General features: G+C 42.6%; 2 protein-coding genes across 7 annotated transcripts in view; one reads left to right on the top strand and one right to left on the bottom strand.

The window, feature by feature from the left end:
• Positions 1 to 152: 152 nt before the first annotated feature.
• Positions 153 to 10135, bottom strand: RIPPLY3 (ripply transcriptional repressor 3). 5 transcript variants are annotated; one of them, XM_057377232.1, is made up of 7 exons: positions 9733 to 10135; positions 8105 to 8346; positions 7421 to 7519; positions 4118 to 4241; positions 2831 to 2936; positions 1843 to 1910; positions 153 to 936 (listed from the first exon to the last, which is right to left on the bottom strand). In XM_057377232.1, exons 4-7 carry the CDS (start codon positions 4183 to 4185, stop codon positions 789 to 791), a joined length of 390 nt encoding a protein of 129 aa, XP_057233215.1. In that variant the 5' UTR covers positions 4186 to 4241; positions 7421 to 7519; positions 8105 to 8346; positions 9733 to 10135; the 3' UTR covers positions 153 to 788. The 5 variants fall into 5 exon arrangements, with proteins under 5 accessions (XP_057233215.1, XP_057233212.1, XP_057233214.1 ...); XM_057377229.1 differs by having other exon boundaries at positions 7421 to 8346; XM_057377231.1 differs by having other exon boundaries at positions 2831 to 2897; positions 7421 to 8346.
• Positions 10136 to 10249: 114 nt separating this feature from the next.
• The window catches only part of HLCS (holocarboxylase synthetase), a 115393-nt gene continuing 104117 nt past the window's right edge, over positions 10250 to 21525 (top strand). The window contains exons 1-4 of one of the 2 annotated variants that reach the window (XM_057377226.1): positions 10250 to 10460; positions 13482 to 13634; positions 18159 to 18321; positions 20340 to 21262. In XM_057377226.1, coding sequence (XP_057233209.1) covers positions 10269 to 10460; positions 13482 to 13634; positions 18159 to 18321; positions 20340 to 21262 — 1431 coding nt within the window. In that variant the 5' untranslated portion in view covers positions 10250 to 10268. Of the gene's footprint in view, positions 10461 to 13481; positions 13635 to 18158; positions 18322 to 19903; positions 19963 to 20339; positions 21263 to 21525 lie in introns of those variants that run through there. The other variant, XM_057377227.1, reaches the window with a different exon arrangement.

The raw sequence follows: 21525 nt of genomic DNA, 5'->3' as shown, positions 1-21525 counted from the left end.
TTAGAACCCATGGGTTGTACTGGAAATGGATGGGGCCAGCTGGGCATTCAGCATTTATGGCTGAGAAACCTCTGAGCACCCAAAATATTGTGGGGAAGGTGAAGAAGGTACCACAAGTTTTAATGTGTCRTTAAATTAAATCATCRTTTTTAATYGAGGSTGACTTTTTTTTCTGAATGGCAAAAGATTACAGGAGGAGAAATCTGATAACAAYAGAATATCATAACCCCAGAAAATATCCCAGCTGTTGTTTAGGACTTGTCCTGGCCGTGGGTTGCACTGGAAATCTGGGCATTCAGCATTTATAGCAGAATAAATCTGTCCCACACAGCCAAGCAGCARCAGTCTCTGCATTTGAAATAATTCCTCGCTCCATTTCATTGTGTTTCCAAGCCTTTGGGTTATTTTGGGGCTTCATATTACATTATTCAGACTCATAATCAATCCAATTTTCACTTTATCAGGAATGTAAACATTAATGAGTAACTAATTACTGTGATTGTAATGTTCTTTATCTGTTTTACTTAAACCAACCTGACTGAAATCTTCCCATTTTTTGTTCAGCTTCAGAGTTTTATTTGAAAGTCTGTAAAACACGAAAGGATTTCCTCCCATTTTCCACTTCATTGACTCATTCTTCTCGGAAAGAGAATTATAAATAGGTTTTTTTCTGAGCTTTGATCTATTTCTCTGTTTGGTCAGGTGTTTGTCCATCCATTCCTGGCAGTTCTTTTCTTATCTCTCCATTTTTTTCATGTGGATTTTGTGTTTGTCAAGGCTGTTCCTYGTTAGGCTGAGCTCACTTTTTCTTCCTCTTCCTCAGAGTCAGTGTCATCATTGTAGAAGTGAATCGTGGCTTGTACTGGAAAATTTGCCAGAACCTTCTCCCCAGTGCTGTCCAGAAACTTCTGGGATTTGGATTTGGGCAAATAAAGTCTAAGAAGGAAACATRTTTGAAGAGAAAAAGATACAACAATGCAGCACTCGCCCATCCAATCTAGTCTGAACATTAAAACTTATTTTCTGGTAAATAATGAATTCTGGAATTAAGGTTAGGACAACAGGGTTGGATTGGGGTTTTTTGYCTGAGGTACAGAGGTTTGATTTCAGTGGATTTTGTGTCTCCAGGTGGAGGAGGAGGTGTAGATTTWTTTATTTATTTATATTTCTATTTCCAATTCCTCACTGTTTCGTATTGAAACCATAARTGGCCCCTCTTGGTTCCCCTTTGGCCAATTTCCAATGGAATCTGAATGGAATTCTGAAGGTCACACAGAATTTCAGATGCCACAGCTTTTAGAATAAGTGCTTGAAGAAGAGGAAAATTCCATTGATTTTCCTCCTGAAATGGAAATCCCAATTAGAAGTTTCAACATTTTTAAACCTGAAAGAATCCAAATATTGATGAAACCTTTATCAGCTCCCCAAACATAAAAAGTTTTACCTGGAGTTCAACTTTTAATCAAGAGCAAACTAAAGCCACCTCAAATCTGTAACAACTCCATTAGCAGCTGTTCCTATTAATTATTTGGGCTTTGAGAGCTTTTTATCATATCAATAAATGTAAATAAATATATAAATGTATAAATTAAATATATAAATGTATAAATATATAAATGTATAAATAAAATAAATAAATCAAATGAGGCCAAAAAAGGGGAGGTTTTAAGATTTCTTCCTCCTTATTTTCGTGTTGTTTCAGGCTCTGCTCAGCTTGGGCATCTTTCCCAGGGATAAAAATCAGCTTGGTGAAGAACCAAACTGTACTTGGTGAGGAATTAAACTGGCACTAGAAAGAGAAGGGCTGAGTTTCCACTTGGCAGGTGCCAGCATTTAACTCACCTCACAGGATGCTGGAAGCCCAGGGCTCCTTTTGATCTGTAATTTATTAGCTGACCATCCGATTCTGGCTGAAAAGAGACAGATTTATCATTTAGAATGGGCTCAAAATGAAGATTTCACTTATTTTCTGCTACAGGCAACTGTAAAATTCCACAGTGGTGTTGCTTTGGTTTCCTTGACGCGGAATTGTTGAAATCATCACCGCGAGTCTGTTCTTTCATGACAATAAAACATMAGGACTGAGTTTATCTTCAATTTTTATTTTTGTTTTTTGAGCCTGAAAAATCTCCCCACCCAAGCAAGTAAAACTAAAAATCCTAGGGCATTTCAAAGCCAGTAAAAGTTGCTTTAAAATTCAATTTTCTGCTGATTTCCTCCATGGTTTACTTACAACAACATGCCTCCCCTCCAAAAAAAAAAAAAAAAAAAATTTGCATCTGAAAGCAAAAGTTTTGAAATCTCTTCTTAAAATAATTTTAATTTAAATTCCCGCTATATACAAAATATCACACCCAGACTAGGCCTGAGGGTTTCAAACTGAGGTTATTCCTTTTTTTCTATAATTAAACCAATATAAAGTGCTGTTAAAATTGAGGGCTGTGTGGAGTGAGCAGTTGTTTCTGCAGCTCTTGATAATGATTATATTAATATATTATAATAATTATATWATAAAGAATTATATTACAAWAATTAYATTATAATATTTGTGGTATAATARTATATGACAATGATACWAATATYATAATAATATTAATATTATATMATAATAAATATTTTAATAATATATTAATAAGAAGTGATAATAATTCTATATCTGACTCAAAATTAGAGTTGCTCAAGCATTCCCATGTACAGAACACTGATTTGAACCACGTTTTCCAACACTAAAGAAATGTTTGAAGGAACAAATGAAGAAATGGCCAAGCCTGGCTTCCCCTGTTGAATTTCTTGTTTTCCATGAGGAATATTTTCCCCAAAATTCTCTCACCATTTGTTGGTTCTCGGTGGCCGCCCCATCCCTCGCTGAGAGCATCCAGGGCCTCCACAAAGCAGGGCTGCAGGAAGATCGRGACACAACGGGATCGTGGAATATCCTGAGTKGGGAGGGAGCACCAGGATCAGCAAATCCAACTCCTGACCCTGCACASCCCCCCCAAAAATCCCACCCTGTGCACCCCTGAGTGCATTTTAGTTTGCTAAATCAGATTTCTCAGGAAATATTTGACTTTTTCCCCCACACCAGGCACCCTCTGGCCCATTTTTCACTGAGGGCTCCTCTCCCTTTAGGATTTCACAGCTCAAAGTGAACTCGAGATGGTTTCAATAATGCTGAAATCTTTTTATTTATGCAGAAAAAAAACCCTAAAGTGCATCTCCCTCCCTCTCTGACAGATTCCCTGGATATTTCTTGAGGCAGCAGCTCAAGGAGGACAGATCCCATTAGAGCAAGATGGAGCGGTGGGTGCTGGGTCTGCCTTTTGTTTGGKGGGCTCACCACCTCTGGGTGCTCCTTTCATCAATATTTCCCATTTCTGTTGCTGTGCAACAGATCCAAGCAGGGAAATGGAAAAGTGCTTTCCAAAGAAACATAAAAATTAAAATAATAATAAAAATAAAATAAAAATAGAAATTAAAAAATAAAAATAAACATGAAAATAAAAATTAAAATAAGCATAAAAATAAAGGTAAAAATAAAAGTAGCAGTTAAAAAATAAGAATAAGCATGAAGAATAAGAAAAATAAGAAAATGAAAATAAACATAAAAATAAAAAATAAAAATAAAAATAGAAATAGAAATTAAAAAATAAACAAGCATTAAATAACAATAAAAATGAAAATAAACATAAAAATAAAAAAATTAAAATAAACATAAAAGCAAAAAATAAAAATAACAATAATTGAATATAAAAATAAAAATACAAATACAAGTCAGAAGAGTAATAATAAGAAGAAGAAATAAAAAGAAGTAACAAGAAGAAGAAGAAGAAGAAGAAGAAGAAGAAGAAGAAGAAGAAGAAGAAGAAGAAGAAGAAGAAGGTTATTACAATCTTAATTTCACAATCTTAATTTTCATGTAGAGGTTCTGCAATATTGAGTGAAAAGGAAGAACCTTCAGCAAACCAAATAAAACAGTGAGGAACATTTCCAGAAATGCATTCACCCTTTACCCCTGAAGTTGACAAACGTTTCCATTTTCTATTAAATTGATTCATTCCACTAACAACACTCAGAGCCGGAGATTCCCAACTGGAAAAGGGWATTTTTCCTGCCTTACCTGCCCAGGTGCAGTCCCGCTCGGCAATCCCGGCAATCCCGGGAGCGCTTCCCCGCTGCTCCCTCCATGGATGCTCTGAAAGCCGGGACAGGCTCTGAGCCCCTCCTTTGTGTCAGGATCTTCCCTAAAACAAACACGGGCTCAGGTAAAAGCAGGGTAATGTCCCTTTTTTTTTTTTTTTTTTTTTTTTTTTTTTTTTTTTGAGGAGCAAAGGAGTTCAAAGGAAGGTCGGGCTCTCACCTTGGAGGCTGCAAGGAAAGAGAGGCTTTTTGTCAGGTTTGTCAGCAAAAAAAATGCCTCAGTAGAGACGGAAAACGTGACACAAATAACAAGATATAGATAGATTGCTTTATTATGGGATTGAATTGAGTTCTTTTTATCTATTTAGCAATAGGTGTATTTTAAGTTTTTTGCATAAATGGCAACTATTTATTGGTTAATTAGCAGCCCCTTCTCTACTCGTCAGTATATGATTGGTGTGCTGTAAAAGTTGCAGTGTTGTTAATTTTCAAAAGTTGCAATTTTGCTGTCTTTGGTATCCGTTCTATTTGATTGTTTTTGTTTAACATTTTTTTTTCCTAGAGATAGTCAAGGCTGTTCAGTCGCGTTGCTTTGGTAACATCTTTTGTTTTGTCTTCTTCTATCTAGACTTTTAGACTCTCTTTTGTTTTTTCAGATATTAGGGGTATACTATTATTGGTTGAATTTTAGATTTAGAACTTGCAAGGCCTCARTGCTAGCTTTTGGCTCCACAAAAAAGCAATATATCCCCTTTACCTTCCTTTCCCTGTTTTACAGAATGTGAATGTACAGAATTATCTGAAGTATTGCAGAATCAGAATTGGTTCTTTATTAAATATATTAAATTTACTCTGTATATTAAATATATTAACTATACCCTGTAAATGGACTTTTGCATGGCTTGGGAAAACTTATCCTCACCCTGTCCTAAAAAAAGTGTAACAGAAATGCAAAGAGGACTTTACATGTGGCATATTTTTCAGTATTTTTCTTTTAAAAGTGAAGTATTTTTCTTTACTTTTTTTGGCTTTTAAAGAGAAAATAATACCAAAAATTGTGCAAGGCAGTGGATTTAAAGACMGGCCTGGTGAATTCCTCAGGACTGCAGGGATGGTACTTTGATTTAATTGAAATTTGATGGAGGGAAGAGAGAGGATTCATTTGTCTACCAAAGAATAAAGGCTGTGAGTTCCACCACTTCATGGATTTTTTTATTTGAAAGTATTGAACAGAGAATTATGGAATCATGGAATGGTTTGCRTTGGAAGGGACCTTAAAGTTCATCCAGTRCCACCCCTGCCATGGCAGGGACACCTCCCACTGTCCCAGGCTGCTCCCAGCCCCAATGTCCAGCCTGGCCTTGGGCACTCAAAGGGATCCAGGGGCAGCCACAGCTTCTCTGGGCACCCTGTGCCAGGGCCTGCYCACCCTCCCAGGGAACAATTTCTCCCCATAAATGTTTTTTTTCCCCTAAAAATGCTTTAAGCCTACAAAGACTGAATAGAATCAACTTGGTTTCTAATGTGGTTTCTTCCTAGAAAGCGAAAAATAATGTCATTTACTGACCACCCCAGAGTTCCTACTGATTATTTGGTGTGAATTGGGCACCTTCAGCCTAAATCTACTCCCTCTCATGCTTTAATTACTTTGTGACACCTCTGAAGTTGTAAATAAATAAATAGTACCCTATTTTAAATAAAAAATGTGCCATCTCAATCCCTTTAAACATTTCTGTATCAAAACCAGTGCAATTATTAAAACGAAAAACATGGTGAATGATATTCAAATAACAAAATATATCTTCAATAACAGCAYGGGTCCTGAGGAAAAATGGCTAACTTCTTGAAAGTGTAATTAAATATCTTGCTAAATCACAGTCTGACACACACATATTTAATTTCAGCAGCTTAGTTTTATTTAGTTCTGATTTAACTTGATAGTGGAAAGGGAAGTTTGCATTACAGAAGTCATGTCTGTGATCTTGCAATCAGATCTGTGTGTGAGGATAATTGATTTATTCCTCTGGATGGAGGCTGCCAGCACGGAGATTAGTGCAGGACCAAAGCCTGACCTACTGACACACAATATCCAGAAGGTGCAAAGGGATTCTCAATTCAACCTCTTGGTAAAGCCCTGCAGGACCAAATTTGTGATGGAATTATCGAAAATAGAAATTAAYGAAAGCAGAATTTTGGTGAAGAAACAAATACAATTACATGTAGGAAAAAATGCCAATACTACATGATTAATATTATGTAATTAATCAAACCACACCACATTAATTGGCATTTTCAAGGAAATAATTTGCCAAAGTCAGGTTTCTCTTTGCAATACACTTAACTTTAATGTAAGGGGCATGGTTTTGATATTTGGTGGAGAACASAGAATCAGAAAACTTTTCATGTTAATTGTAAGAACCTTTTATCTTTGTGAGAAATTGGTTTTATGCTTTTTTTTTCATGAAGGCAGTTGTGCATTTGCTCCATATAAATTGGTTTATTTGGGGAGCCAGGAAACTTCTCCAGCATTTATGCTTTTGAATAGTATCTGGTATTAAACAAAATAAGACAAGTGCTGATAGCATGCAAAACTCATCAAAGAGAAATCCTTGGAAAAGCTTTCAAGAAGCAGAGGGAGAAGGAAACAGAGCTGTTCACAAAGCACCACAAGGTCAGTCTCAAAATATTCCTTTAAAGTCAAAAAGAGAAACTSATCTACGCTGAGGTTACACACTCACAGCAGAGTTGGGATGTCTCAGGGCTGATATTGCTCTCTGTTTTTTCAAAGCTTCCTTCCACCCTGATTGAAATGGTTATTTCAGAAAACCTATTTTAGTCAATTCCCTGGTGCATGCAAGGCCTTGGTTTAATAATAATAACAACAACAGAATGTTTCCCAATYTAAAATTCTTCCCTTTTTAGTCAAAGCTTGTGATGATTAAGTCTAAATTCCACTATAATAAAAACTGGAAAACCTACAGCGACTCCACAGCTCTAAATTAATTCTGTGTCAACATAAACAGGAGCTTGTCTTAAAGCAGGGACTGGTTTTGCCTGTTCTGCTTTAGATTCCCTTGAACAGTGAAGCATTAATTCAGCTTTCTCATTTACTCCTAAACTTTTCGGTGTTAGGAGAAATTCAAAATCCAAAAATGCTCATTGTGGAGCTGACTGCATTCGGTGTCACCACAGAATTTCAAGCACAGCTGCCTGTGGAAGGTTACACAAACAGTTGTGCTTTGTGCACTCACGGGCTCAGTGGTGCGTGTGCTGTCGGACTAACCCGGAGAAAGTGAATTCCAGAGTGGAGAGCTTTCTTTGGAGATCGGATCCTTCGCTTGTTTTCTTTCTTTTGATGTGCCCAGGCAAGGATTTTGAGTTCCTGCATGAGATAAAGTCACACAAAGGAGCAGTGTAAGGTGCCAGGTGAGGAGCACAGGAGATTTGCTCCTCTCTGTAGGGCAGGATATGGCAGCGGCACAAGGCTGGCATTTCTTCAGTTTGAGATGGAGAAGGAGAAACATTTTAACTCTTTGAATTTCAAATGAAAGTGTAATCTGTTAGTGGAAACATTGAATCCCATCCCTGGAGGTGTTCAATGCCAGGTGGGAAAATAACAGAATCACAGAACCATCAAGGTGGGAAGAGCCCTTTGGGATCACCCAGTGCCACCCCAGCCCCAGCAGCATCACCCCAAAGCCTGTCCCCAAGGGCCACATCCAGACTSCTCCTGAGCACTCCCAGAGACAGGGACTGCACCCCCTCCCTGGGCAGCTCATTCCAAGGCCTGACCACTCTGACAGGGAAACTTTTTTCCCAAATGTCCCCTGGCACAATTTGAGGCCATTTCCTCTCATCCCTTCACTTGAAATGTGACAGTAGAACTAATTTGTTCCTTGTTTATCTCCAGCGCCAGCGTGCTGCTGCAGGAGATCCACTCAGGAATAAAACTGTTATGTCACAATACCTGTTTCACTAAATTTCCAAGCATTACCAAGGCCTTAAGTTCAGAATAACAATAAAAGATTGTGGCTTCATGCTCTTTTCAGGAAACAACTGTCACACATCAGGGAATGTTGGTGTTGGCTTCTTCCTTGTAGCCTTGCATTTTGCATTTTTTATGTCCTCTTTTCACTCACCCACTAGATATCTGCTGGGATGAGACTGATCCATGGCTTCTCACAAAGCTCAGTGTTGTGACTACCTTCCCTATAAAACATGGAAATTATTTGGTAACATCTGTGCACAGATGTACTGGAGGAGTAAAGGAAAACTTGCTACCTCTGCTGTATATTCTGAAGGAGAAATTTGTGTTTGTACCCCACACAGCACATGGAAATCCTGCAGTTTAACACCCCGACAGGCTCTTTCTTCACTTGGATGTCAACGTTCAGTTCAACTTCATCTTTCTTATTTGGTGAATCCAACGCATTGGGTGAACTTATATGCATCCATTTGTGGCTTTGGTGGCTCCAGGGATTGGAACTAGAGACAGTGTTTTCTCCTGGTTTTGTGTGGAAGGGGAACTGCAGCTTAAGGACACTGTCAGTCCTGAAACAAGGTCAGGTCAGTGTGGAGATATTTCTRAGGAAGACAGGATCCTCTCCTGTAAAGTGTTAGCTTTGGAGAACAGAAGCTGCAGGGTTTATCCTGGGCTGCATCCACAGCCTGGGCAGCAGGGAAAGAATTGGGATTCTGTGCCCCATTGCTCAGGTGAGACCCCACCTGCAGAGCTGCTCCAGCCCTGGGGCCCAGCACAGGAAGGAYGTGGAGCTGCTGGAGAGAGCCCAGAGGAGGCAGCAGGATGGTCAGAGGGATGGAGCAGCTGTGCTGGGAGGAAAGGCTGGGAGAGCTGGGATTGTTCAGCCTGGACAGGAGAAGCTTTGGGCTGAGCTCATTGTGGCCTTGCAGGGCCTGAAGGAGCCCACAGGAACCACGGAGAGAGACAATTTGCAAGGGCTGCAGGGACAGGAGCCAGGGAATGGCTTCCCAGTGCCAGAGAGCAGGGCCAGATGGGATATTGGGCAGGAATTGTTCCCTGGGAGGGTGGGCAGGCCCTGGCACAGGGTGCCCAGAGAAGCTGTGGCTGCCCCTGGATCCCTTTGAGTGCCCAAGGCCAGGCTGGACATTGGGGCTGGGAGCAGCCTGGGACAGTGGGAGGTGTCAGTAWAATTAATCCACAAACAGCAGAGGTTTATGTCCAAAAAGGAGACAGAGGAGTCCTGTAACTTTATTTGRCTAAAGGGAGAGGCCATGGGACATTTCCATGGGGCCTCTCTYAAATCGATAGTGGACGCAGCCTCCTTTTATTCCTAATTTCCCGGCTGCAGTTCCCTCTCTCTCACCATTGGCTGAGGTAATTGAGAGGTACAGATTTCCCGAATCGCCTAATAATAATTCTGATGGAATAGATCCCCTTCTAATGTGCATTCCCTCCCCTTGACCCAGCCCCCCCCCCCCACCTTTTCTTTATGGTTTTTTTTTCTCTAAGCCCAGGGATTTAGAATTGCCTTGTTTCACTAACAGTCTGTGCCAACTGGCCGAATTCCTCTGGAATTTATGGTTCCTCCCATTGCGCCTTTCACCTATCAGTACCTGGCCTTATCCACCAGCAGGCCCGCAGATTGTTTGTAAAGACATCTCCCTCTCAGTTCTTTCAAAGGTGTCCCTGCCCACGGCAGAGGGTGGAGCTGGGTGATCTTTAAGTCCCTTTTAACCCAAACCTTTCCGCGATTCCGTAAGGAGCCGAACCGTGGCGCCGGCTGAGGGAGGATCTCGCCTGCTCCTCCTCCTCTTCCTCCTCCAGAGCACGGCGACAACTCACCCGTTGCAAAGAGACAACGCCCCGAGCCATTTCAAACGATTTTGAGCGCTCCTTAATTTTTTTTTTTTTACACTTTGTTTTACCGCAAAACTGCGCATTGCCGTCAGCGCTCGGTCGTGAGGCGCCGCCGCCGCGTTCCCTTCAGCCGCCGGTGGAAGGAAGAGGGGGGGAAGCGACGATACAAAAGGGGCGGGGCGCCGCGCGCCGGACCCCACCAGCCAATCAGCGCTGGGAGCGGCGCCCGCCCCGACTGACGCACGGCGCTCCGATTGGCCGGAGCGGCCGGGGGCGGGGCCGCGCGCCCGCCATGCTGATCACGCTGTGCTACCTGTACCTGTGGGCGCGCTGGGGRCCGCGCTCGGCCGCGCTCGTCCGCAGCACCGTGCGGAGGCTGCACCGCTCCCGCTGCTCCTTCACCTTCTGCGCCCGGCAGCCGCACCCCGAGGAGCGCGTCTGCCTCCGCATCGGCGGAAAGGTGTTCTGCACCGGCGAGGCGCAGGTAGAGCGGCGGGGATGCGCGGGGAGGCGCGGGGATGCGGCGGTTGCCGCGGTAACGGGGATGCTCCGGGTGCGGCGGTTGCCGCGGTAACGGGGATGCGCATCCCCGCCCCGCGGAGCTCCGGGAATGGGGAGAGGGGACGCGGCTGTGGTTTGTTTTTGGGGATTGGTGGCGGGCAGGGATTTGGGATTGGGAAAATTAACGCGTGGAGGGAATTCCGCCGCGCTGTCACAGGCACGGGGAAGGAGGAGGGGAGACCCAGGTGGGCGCTTTGGTAGAGAATGTTAGTTCASGTGTGGTTTCCTCTCTTCACTGCTTGTTCGAGCTGGTTGGAATAGGAAATGGGCCGAGGGATGCATTAAGTGCATCTTTGTAAGGACAGCTGTGGTTATGGGATGGCTTGGTAGCATTTCACGTTTCCAGTTCCCAACCCCTGCCATGGGCTCCGAGCCCTGTCCAGCCTGCCCTTGGACACTTCCAGCAGCCACAGCTTCTCTGGGCACCCTGTGCCAGGGCCKTCCACCCTCCCAGGGAAGATTTTCTTCCTAATATTCCATCTAAATGTGCTCACTTTCCATTTAAGGCCTTTCCCCCTTGTTCTGACTTCTCCACATCCCTGGGAAATGCCTGTTTTAATTTCAGCAACATACTTTGAGCACACACAAGGCTTTAGTCTAAAAATACATGCGATGTTTGTGCATTCAGGATCCGTGTCAGACATTCAAAACGTCACTGGTTCTGTCTTGGAACGTGAACCGAACCTTTGGTCACAGAGAGCTGTGTGCTTCTCCCCGTACTAAACATTGTTTTAAGTGTTTTAACTTGTTTTAATTGTTTTAAAAGTTGGTAAATAATGAAAATCRCAGTTTTTTACAAATGAGCAGGGGTGGGGAGAGACTGTGGCAGCCCATGACAGTGGAAAAATCCARTGCCTGAACCAGGTCCACTTGCAGTGCTGGAAGCAAAACTGAAAGTCAGCTTGCTTGAGTTTCAGGATTAGCAGTGGAACTCCCCTGGCACTGCCCCCAGATAATTTGAATTATTTAAAAGCACGTTGGGTTTGTCTAAGGTTGTCATTAAATGCTGGAATCGGTGTGGGTAAGGCTCTGCTTGATCTCTGCTTTTTGCTGATGTCTCTGCTGTGTGTGCTGGTGGGAATTATTTCGGTTGTTCCAGGCTGGAACGGGATTYATGGAGCGTGGCACTGGCTAAGTGCTCTTCAGGAAGCAGAGAAGCTTTTCATAAATTCACTGGGCGAGCAGAACATTTGCAGTGAGGGAAAACAAGATTAGAAAYGCTGATGGAGCTGGTTCTATTTAAAACCAGTTTTTGTTTGCTGTTCAATGAACAGATTGCCACCACTGCTTTTAAGGGTGAAATAATCTCAGAATCTTTCACAATGAGTGAAACGCTTCATCCACATTCCAATAAAACTCTTCAAAACAAAACAAAGCTGTTTCTAGAAGAGTTCTGCCTCAGTTGGATGATTGTTTTCTGAGGAGGATTTCAAGTATTTCTGTTCCTTGCCCCTCTCCTGCTCGTTGCTGAAACAGCTTCTCCTCTGTCCTCGATAACAAATGAGGATTTTTGATGCAGATGCACAGCGAGCACATTTTTTTCTGTCTGCAGCATTACTCACGCAGACTGATTTTATAATCTGCTCGGTTTGTTGGGAGCTGGGAAGCCCTCTGGGGGATTGCAGCTTGGCATGAAGTTTGGCATAGGCTCAGGGCTGTTATTCAATATTTTTTTGTCTCTTTAAAATTCATGTTGACAGCATTTGACTCCGAGAACCCCTGGGGCAGGTCCTATTATGCGGCACCTCTGAGTGAGGATTCTGTCCCTGCATCACTGGGGAGCTCTTCACATCATTTTTGGAGAGATAAAAGCTTAACTGAGAATTTTTTTTTTGGCTTCTGGGCAGCCAGCAAAACTCCTGTACTCTCTCAGTAGCCATAACTGAGGCTGGACTGTGATCAGAAACTCAAAATACCAGCAAGTCATAAATCATAACCTGGAAAAGGTGGTGGTTTTTTTTTTTTTTTGTTTGTTTGATCTTTAGCCAAATCAGATGTTTAAGGTRCTTTAAAGCTTCCTGAGTTCAGTTCACTTTCCTGTGGGAGAAATCAGARTTTGCTTGGTTGGGCAGCTCCTGTGCTCTCTGAGGGGGGTTGGATCAGTGAACTGCCCCCAGAGCCTCAATATTCTGATACTCTGGTTTCATTTGAGATGTGCAATGATGGACGTGTTCAGTGTTAGAATTTAGTGCCAGAGGGGAATTCTGTCTGCTTTTTTAGGTGTTTTTAGCATGGCAGTAGCAAAGTAGRTATTTCCGATGTTTGCCATTTTAAAAACACGTCAGACAAATTAAGTTTAGTGCAAAATCTCTATAAAAATTAAAAATTGATATTATATTTTATGAGAACAGATTACTGAGAAGTTTTGAGGTTTCTCAAATGTTTTTGTTGGTTTSCTGATTCCAGGTTTTGAGCTTAATTTGCTTTTTGGTGAGGACAAGAGAGGGAACTTTTTGTAATTTAATGGAGAAAACATTTGTGCAATGGTCTGCTGAGTGGTGGATAAGAATAACTTACGGCAAAATTGATTCTGAATGAATTATTTCTTTGTGTTTCATGAGTTTGATAATGAATGAGGAATTTTGGTGCAGATGCATGAGGATTCAATACTCAGTGGGGTTGGGACAGGAGGATCAGGTGAATGAGGGGTGTTGCCAGTGCCAAATGTCCCTCAGGAGTCACATTGCCAGGGGGTTTTGTGTCCTTTCTTCCTGTAAAGCTGAAAGCTGGAGTTTGGCTGAAAAACTGAGATTATCACTTTTAGTTTTATTTTACTRTGTTCCTGTGGAATGGCTCAGAGCTTTACCGCTTCTTATGTCTCACAGGGAATGTGAAATACTCACCAAACTTCCCTTAAGGCTGAAGGGCCAGATTTGAATTTAAAAAGGAATTCTTCAATGAGCTCCTTCCTCTCCAGACATTTTTTCTTTCCCCTTTTTTCCAGTTCCTTGATGACTTAAACAGGTGGAGACTCCTTCTCATTTCTCCTGTGATTTACCCTGAGAAGCTGCTCACAGCAGAACACATAGCTTTTGTAACAGAAAGCATTTCTGYCCAGACAGAGACCCTACAGAAAGGACCTGACTCTTCAAAAGAGGTGAGTGGCTCTGGTTTTTGTAAAGAAAAAGTGGARATGAGTTGTGATATTATTGGGAATAAAAAGGTAATCGCTTCATTGAAATMATTGTAAATAATTGAGTTCTAGTTTATGTTTCAAACAGGCCCGTAGATGTTTTAATGAGGTTTTTTCAGTTTCAGGTTTTTCAGTTTTTTCATTTTTAACTGGCTGTGGGTGGGAATTGTCTCCCTGCTCTGGAGCCAGTTTGGGAGAGCTGGGGGTGCTCACCTGGAGAGGAGAAGGCTCCAGGGAGAGCTCRGAGCCCCWTGCAGGGCCTGAAGGGGCTCCAGGAGAGCTGGAGAGGGACTGGGGACAAGGGCTGGAGGGACAGGAGCCAGGGAATGGCTTCAAAGTGGAAAAGGRGAGATTGGGGTGGGATATTRGGCAGGAATTGTTCCCTGGGAGGGTGGAGAGGAGCTGGGATGGAATTCCCAGAGAAGTTGTGGCTGCCCCTGGATCCCTTTGAGTGCCCAAGGCCAGGCTGGWCRTTGGGGTTTGGAGCACTTTGGGGTTGTGGTCCCTGTGGAAAATCCTTCTCCTGCTTTGTTTAAAGTCCCTTTTAGACACTGGGATGCTGCAGGAGAGGAGAGATGGATSTTTGAGGAGCAAGGGGCAGGTGTACCAGGATGGGTCTGTGCAGGCTGCAGTCAAACCTGCTGGGATTCCAGAGCTCCTCCACGGATCAGGCTCTGCCCCGAGCCGGGATCAGCCCCGGGGATGTGGGGAGGGATTGTCCTGAGTGGCCCCTCAAGGGCCAGCTGTCCCCTTTGTGTTCTGGGGCCAGGTTTAAACTCCTTCTTGGGGTTGCAGGAGATCYCATCCCCAGGTGCTCGTGGCCTGTCTGCTCCTCTGGGTGAGGATCCAGCATTTTCCAGCTCTCCTGTGACGGGAGATGATCCAGCAGGGCTCTGCTGGGGTGGACACGGAGAGCAGAGCGGGTGGGAAAAGGATTGATCCGAGGGCAGGGACCCCTGTGAGCTCCAGAACAGAGTAGGGTGTGGAGCAGAGGGGTTGGGAAAGGATTGATCCGAGGGCAGAGATGGGAGAGCAGGCTGGGAAGGGCACTGCTTCAGATTTGGGGCTGCAATCAGAGTTTTGGTGCTTTCATCYCCTGTCAGYTCCAGAGCAGAGGGGTTGGGAAAAGGATTGATCCGAGGGCAGAGATGGGAGGACGGGCTGGGAACGAGCACTGCTCCACATTTGAGGCTGCAATCAGAGTTTTGGTACTTCCATCCTGTCAGCTCCAGAGCAGAGCAGGGTTTGGAGCAGAGGGGCTGGGAAATGGATTGATCTGAGGGCAGGGATAAAAGGACAAGCTGGGAACGGGCACGATTTGGGGCTACAATCAGAGTTTTGGTGCTTTCATCCTCTGTCAGCTCCAGAGCAGAGGGRTTGGAAAGGATTGATCCAAGAGCAGGGACAGGCTGGGAATGGGCACAGCTCCACCTTTGGGGCTGCAATTGGACTTGTGACCCACTGTCAATTCCAGAACAGAGCAGAGTTTGGAGCAGAGGAGTTGGGAGAGGATTGATCCAAGGGCAGGGATGAAAGGACAGGCTGGGAAYGGGCACAGCWCCACATTTGGGGCTGCAATCAGAGTTTTGGTGCCTTCCCCCCCTGCCTGCTCCAGACCAGAGCAGGGTTTTGGAGCTGCTTGGTCTGCAGTGATATCCAGGAGAATTGCTGCACCAGGGAAAACCCTTGGCTCCATGATGGGAGGCTGGAAGCACTGAGAGCTTGGTGGGACCTTTCCTGCTCCAATCTTCTGCTCYTCCTTCCCCTGGGTCCCTTGCAACCCCTGCACTGGCTGGTTTGGAAATGATTTTATCACCTTTGAGAGGTGGAATCCATCCCCATCCAGGGGGATCCTGCCCCTGGAGATCAGTGGGGTGGGGTAGCAGCTCTTGGCTCAGAGGGTACTGCTCAGACTGGAGATTTTTATTTTATTTTTGCTTTTTGTAGCAGGAATTTCCATGAAAACATCTGCATTGAGGSTGTAATTATTTATAACATAATATTTTATACAGTATATATTATAAAAAAGTATATATATGAATATAATACACGTGTTTTTTATAATATATGTATGACATATATATCATATATATATATATATGATATAATTTATAAGCATGTGTGATATAATGTAACATAACATAACATAACATAACATAACATAACATAACATAACATAACAACATAATATGATACAACACAATAAAATACAATAGAATAGAATATACTAAATTATACCTAATATAATACAATACTATATTTAATATGAAATATAATATAATATAATATAATATAATATAATATAATATAATGTAATGTAATATAATATAATATAATATAATATAATGCAATACAACAAAATACAATAGAATATATTATCACATTTATTCTTTTGCAGTTCTTTTTTTTTTGTATCTTCTTGGTTTTGCTTTCGTTTTCTGTAGGACAGAAAATTTTGCATTCTTATATAGCTATTAATAATTTATTTGATTTACAAAGCTCAAAAGTGACAGTCCAGGCAAAAAATCAAAATTAAAGAGGAAAAAGACMGCTGTTTTATTCTGTTTATCATTCTTCTATGTGAACTGAGCACAGTGAAGTGCTCCTAGTTTTGGTTCCTCTGGCTGTCACCATGGCCAAGGGCTGTGAGAACACATTGCTTCTAGGACCTGGGGGAATTTTTAGCCAAAAAAAGGCGAATTTCTAGCCAAAAAAGGRGAATTTCTAGCTAGAAAAGGCAAATTTCTAGCCAAAAAAGGCATTTTTTGGAGCACTAGCTGTGGTCTGAGGCCGGTGAAAATGAGGTGGACCCAGGAGAATAAAAGATTTCTCATCTCTTGCTAAGAGCTGGCCTTTCTTCCTTTATTCTGGTGGAATTTTGATCTTAAATTGTAGCAGGAAAGCTTGAAAGTATTCGCTGAAGATTCTTGCCCTACTCTGGAGCAAAGGGATTGTTGCCTGAGCAGGATTACAGCTTTTGGCAAGAGCTTTACTTTGGGAGCTGCTTCTGCGTGCTCACTTTRTTTGCACTGTGCAGCAAGAATTACATTTTACCTTTGATTTTTTATTTGGTGCTGTGAACAAAAAGCTCCAAAGCTCCAGATCTTCCTCACAGTTTCCAGGGGTGGGTTTAATTCATGCTTCTGCTAATTTTTTTCAAACCCTTGTCATTTACTTTTGTTCTTTGGAGTTTACTTCTGTTTCTTGCTTACATTTTGAAGGAAGGAAGTAAATCCAAAYGGAATTTTTCTTCCAGAATGAGACAATGCTCTGCTGCTTGAAACTTTTATAGCCTTGATCTTTGGGAATGATTCCATTCCCAATTTTCTCCCAACACTTGGMGTGGATGTTGTTCTCTTCCATCAGGGCATCATCTTTGCTACCTCAAACAACCCTACCTCAATAAATTCCTTGGATTCTGTTCCAGTCTCCAGCATTTCCTCTTGCAAAATCACAATAATGTTGATATTTGGGTATTTTTCCTTGACCCTCCCCAGCTGAAAGCCATCCATGTTGATATTTGGGTATTTTCCTGTGACTTTTCCCCCAACTGAAAGCCATCCATGTTGATATTTGGGTATTTTTCTGTGACCTTTCCCAATTGAAAGCCGTCCGTGTTGAGATTTAAGTATTTTCCCGGGACTTCTCCTGACTGAAACCCATCCATGTCAATATTTAGATATTTTTCCATGTCCTTCCCCAACTAAAACCCATCCACGTTGATAATTTGAGTATTTTCCCCGTGACTTTTCCCAACTAAAACCCATCATGTCAATATCTGGGTATTTTCCTGTGTCCTTCCCCAACTGAAAGCTATCCATGTTGATATTTGGGTATTTTCATTGACCTTCCCCAACTAAAACCCATCCATCTCAATATTTGGCTATTTTCCATGTCTTTCCCAACTGAAACCCATCCATGTCAATATTTAGGTATTTTTCCATGCTCTTCCCCAACTAAAACCCATCCATGTTGATATTTGGGTATTTTTCTTTGTCCTTCCCCAACTGAAACCCATCCATGTCAATATTTGGGTATTTTTCTGTGACCTTTCCCAACTGAAAGCTGTCCATATTGAGRGTTAAGTATTTTCCCGGGACTTTTCCTGACTGAAACCCTTCCATGTTGATATTTGAGTATTTTTCCATGTTCTTCACAACTGAAAGCATGTTGATTTTTAGGTATTTTTCCTTCACCTTCTGCAACTGAAACCCATCCGTGTCGATACTTGAATACTTTTTCATGACTTTTCCTGACTGAAACCCATCCATATCGATATTTGGGTTTTTTCCCGTGACATTTCCCAACTGAAGCCATCCATGTCAATATTTGGGTATTTTTCTTTGTCCTTCCCCAACTGAAACCCATCCATGTCAGTATTTCGATATTTTTCTTTGACCTTCCCCACCTAAAACCCACCCATATTGATATTTAGGWATTTTCCCATACTCTTCCCCAACTCAAATCCATCCATATGCTCTGTTCTAGATTGTGAAGTGGTCAGACTTTTGTTCACCCTTGGCCTATAAAGCTGGGGAACCTTTTCAGTTAATTGCTGAAGCCAGTGTAGATAATTTCAGTAGCCTTGGGATTGCCTTCCTGGAAGACAGGCTGCAGATGGATAATGGGATGCTGCCACACAGGATTGTTTGTAAGTATCCTCCTGATCCTTTTTAATAACCCAAACATCTTCATTTTATGGTTATTTTAGGATTTTTTATGTRGTCTTTACCTACAAAAAAAATTGAATTTATTTTGACAGCTTTTTGCTGTTGAGATTGTAGGGAGTTGATTCCTTTGTAGCTCTGCTTTGATTTTGTAGGATCATGGRATSGTTTGGGTTGGGAARGACSCTAAARATCATCCCACCCTCTGCTCCAAAGCAGAATTTAGAAAATACGGTTTTATAAGTCTTGTCTGTTAGATTAACAAATCTATTTGGGAAAAACAAAACCAAAAACCAAAACATAACAACCAAAAAACCCCAAACAAAACAACAGCAAATAAATCCCCCAACCAAACAAAAAAACCCAACGACAACAACAAAAACCCCAACAACAAACAAAAAACCCACAGAAAAACCGCCAACCACCAAAAAGCTACCAAACCCAGAAGTTTTTAGGCAAATGTTCTCTTTTTTCATATTTGAAATAAAAGTGTGTCCAAAGCTAGACATGGATTGAGAACAATTTAGGTGGGGTTTTTGTTTTTGGTTATTTTTGTTGTTTTATTTTTGTTTTTATTGGGGTTTTTTTTGTGTTTTTTTTTCTTTTTTTTGTTTTTGTTTTGTTTGGGGGTTTTGGTTTTGTTGGGTTTTTTGAGGGGGGGCTTGAGATTTTTTGGTGTGTAATTTTTGGGGTTTTTTTTGGTTTTGGTGGATTTTTGTGGTTTCTTATTTGGGTTTTTTTGTTGTTTTGTTTTTATGGGATTTTCATTTACTTTTTTTTTTTTAAATGTAGATCATAGTTCACTGACAGAAATTAGGGAATGACAAAATCCACAACATTTAGCTGCAGTGCAGTAGGGTTTTTTCCCAAATGTGTCTGATGGGAATTTCTTTAATTTTGTAAGAAAAGGGATTGAACTTGGAGCTAATGTGTCGTAACAAAATTTTATTCATCAAATTTCTCAATTAAGTTTTGTTCATCAAGTTTCTCCCTGAATTTCCATAATAAATTTATTTGGTTTTGTAGGAGTGGGGATAGATTCAGTAAGTTTTTTCAGACTTGAAGTATTTTCATGGCTCAGCAGCTGAAGAAACCCTCCCTTAYGAATTTTTTTCTCTCCTCTTAGTTTTCTCTGCACATTTCTTGCTGACAATAATAATCTTTGTTCTCCWCTTCTCACTTGTATCTGCCACAAATCATTTATCTTTGCAATTCTGTCATTTTTGGGGGGATTAATGGGATTTTTTTTTTAACAGTTCTTCCTATTTTCTAGTTTTYCCTTGGGTTCTTAACCCCCAAATCTTGCTGTGGGTGGGTCTCTCTCCAATTCTGCAGTCTGAAATCGGTTCAAATATTCTTTTACTCCATTTTCTTTGTGTCAAACCTTTATCTGCAGCCTTCAGCAGTGCATGGGWCGTGGTTCAATATCTGGATCTTACCCAATACCAAAACTTTATTAACTTATTTCAAAATACTTCATTTCAAAACAGCAGCRAGGGATTTTAAACCCTGCCCTCCTTAAAAGAGCAGTATTTTTCCAGAGGTGCTCCCTTCTCTTCGTTTTGGTTTTTAAGTTTGTGTTGTGAGTGCAGATTTGTGTTGTTTTAGGGGGGAAATGGGACGTGGTGAGTTAAAAAGGAGGAAAGTGGGACTTGGTGTTTGAAAAAGGGGGAAATGGGACTTGTGTAAAACAAGGGGGAAATGGGATTTGGTGTGTGAAACAAGGGGGGAAATGGGAATTGATGTGTGAAACCAGGGGGAAAATGGGAATTGATGTGTGAAAAAAGGGGAGAATGGGATTTGGTGTGTTAAAGGGGGGAAATGGGATTTGGTGTGTTAAACAAGGGGGAAAATGTGACTTGGTGTTAAACAAGTGAAATTCTTGCTGTTACAGATAATTAGTACTGAAATTAAATTAAACCCTGCTGTTAATGATATTTATCACAGCTCTTTTAATGCCATTATTTTAACCCCTTTTATTGTTTTTTTTTTCCTTTTCCAGCTGTCCATTTAGAGGAATCTGCCTTGAAGGAGCTGGCCCAGGAGGCGCCGTCGCCGAAAGAGAAAAGCGCAGCCATGGATGCGGGAACTGCCCTGAAATCAGGATCGGGGAGGGCTGAGCCTACAGGGCGAGGCAAGGAGGGGAAATCCAAGCTGGAGGAAGAAAAGGAGCACSAGGATGAGCCCCAAAAGCTGTGTGAGCAGGAGGCAGGAGCTGGGGAGCACCGACACCTGCACCTTTCCAGCTGCCGCGAGTGCCGKCAGCTGGAGAACAGCACCATCGAGTCGGTGAAATTCGCCTCCGCCGAGAACATCCCCGAGCTCCCCGAGCGCTGCAGCAGCGAGCTGGAGGAGGAGGAGAAGGATGAATGGCTGGAAAAAGGGGTGGAAAGGATAAATATGGCTGGGAAACCCCCAAATATCCTGATTTACCTGGGCTCGGAGGCTGCCGAGGCGCGGTTCGAGCGGGTGAAGTCGGTGCTGCAGGAATGCACGGGTGCCGACAGCTACACCATCTACCAGCTGCAGCAGGAGCAGCTKCTGCGGGATCCCTGGGTGGAGAATTCCCTGCTGCTGGTCCTTGCCACCGAGGAGCCCATCCCTGAGAGGAGCCACAAGCTTTTTATGAGGTTTTTATCCCAAGGGGGGAAGATTTTGGGTTTTTCCTCGTCGTTTGCATTTGGGGGCGTGCGGATAAAGCGCAGGAAGGAGCTGAGGAGGGCTGTCCGTGAGCTGGTGGTGTGCAGGAAGGACAGCAGCGAGCTGAGGCTGAGCCTGCTGCTCAGTGGATTTGTGTTTGAGATGGGGCTGAAGGAAGAACCCGGCACGGTGAGGACGCTGAGCCGATTAAACAATGCTGAGAAGGACTCGGTTATTGTGCATCTGACTCACGGGAGCAGCGGGGGAGAAGCCATCCTTTGCCAGGTACTGTGTGCTGGGAAATGTTCATTTTCTTATTGCTGCATGGTGAGAAATCCTAAAAAAATTCCTTTGTTCCCGTTGTGTGTTCTTGGGGGTTCTTCTCAAGGGGAAGTGGGKAATCATGGAATGGTTTGGGTTGGAAGGACCTTARAGCTCATCCAGGGATGGGCAGGGACATCTCCCACTGTCCCAGGCTGCTCCCAGCCCCAATGTCCAGCCTGGCCTTGGGCACTCAAAGGGATCCAGGGGCAGCCACAGCTTCTCTG

Source organism: Malurus melanocephalus, unplaced genomic scaffold (genome assembly GCF_030028575.1).
Source record: "Malurus melanocephalus ecotype Western Australia unplaced genomic scaffold, MMel_1.1 scaffold_307, whole genome shotgun sequence".
In the NCBI taxonomy this organism is placed as follows: Eukaryota; Metazoa; Chordata; class Aves; order Passeriformes; family Maluridae; genus Malurus; species Malurus melanocephalus.
This window is presented reverse-complemented; position numbering and strand designations above follow the sequence as displayed.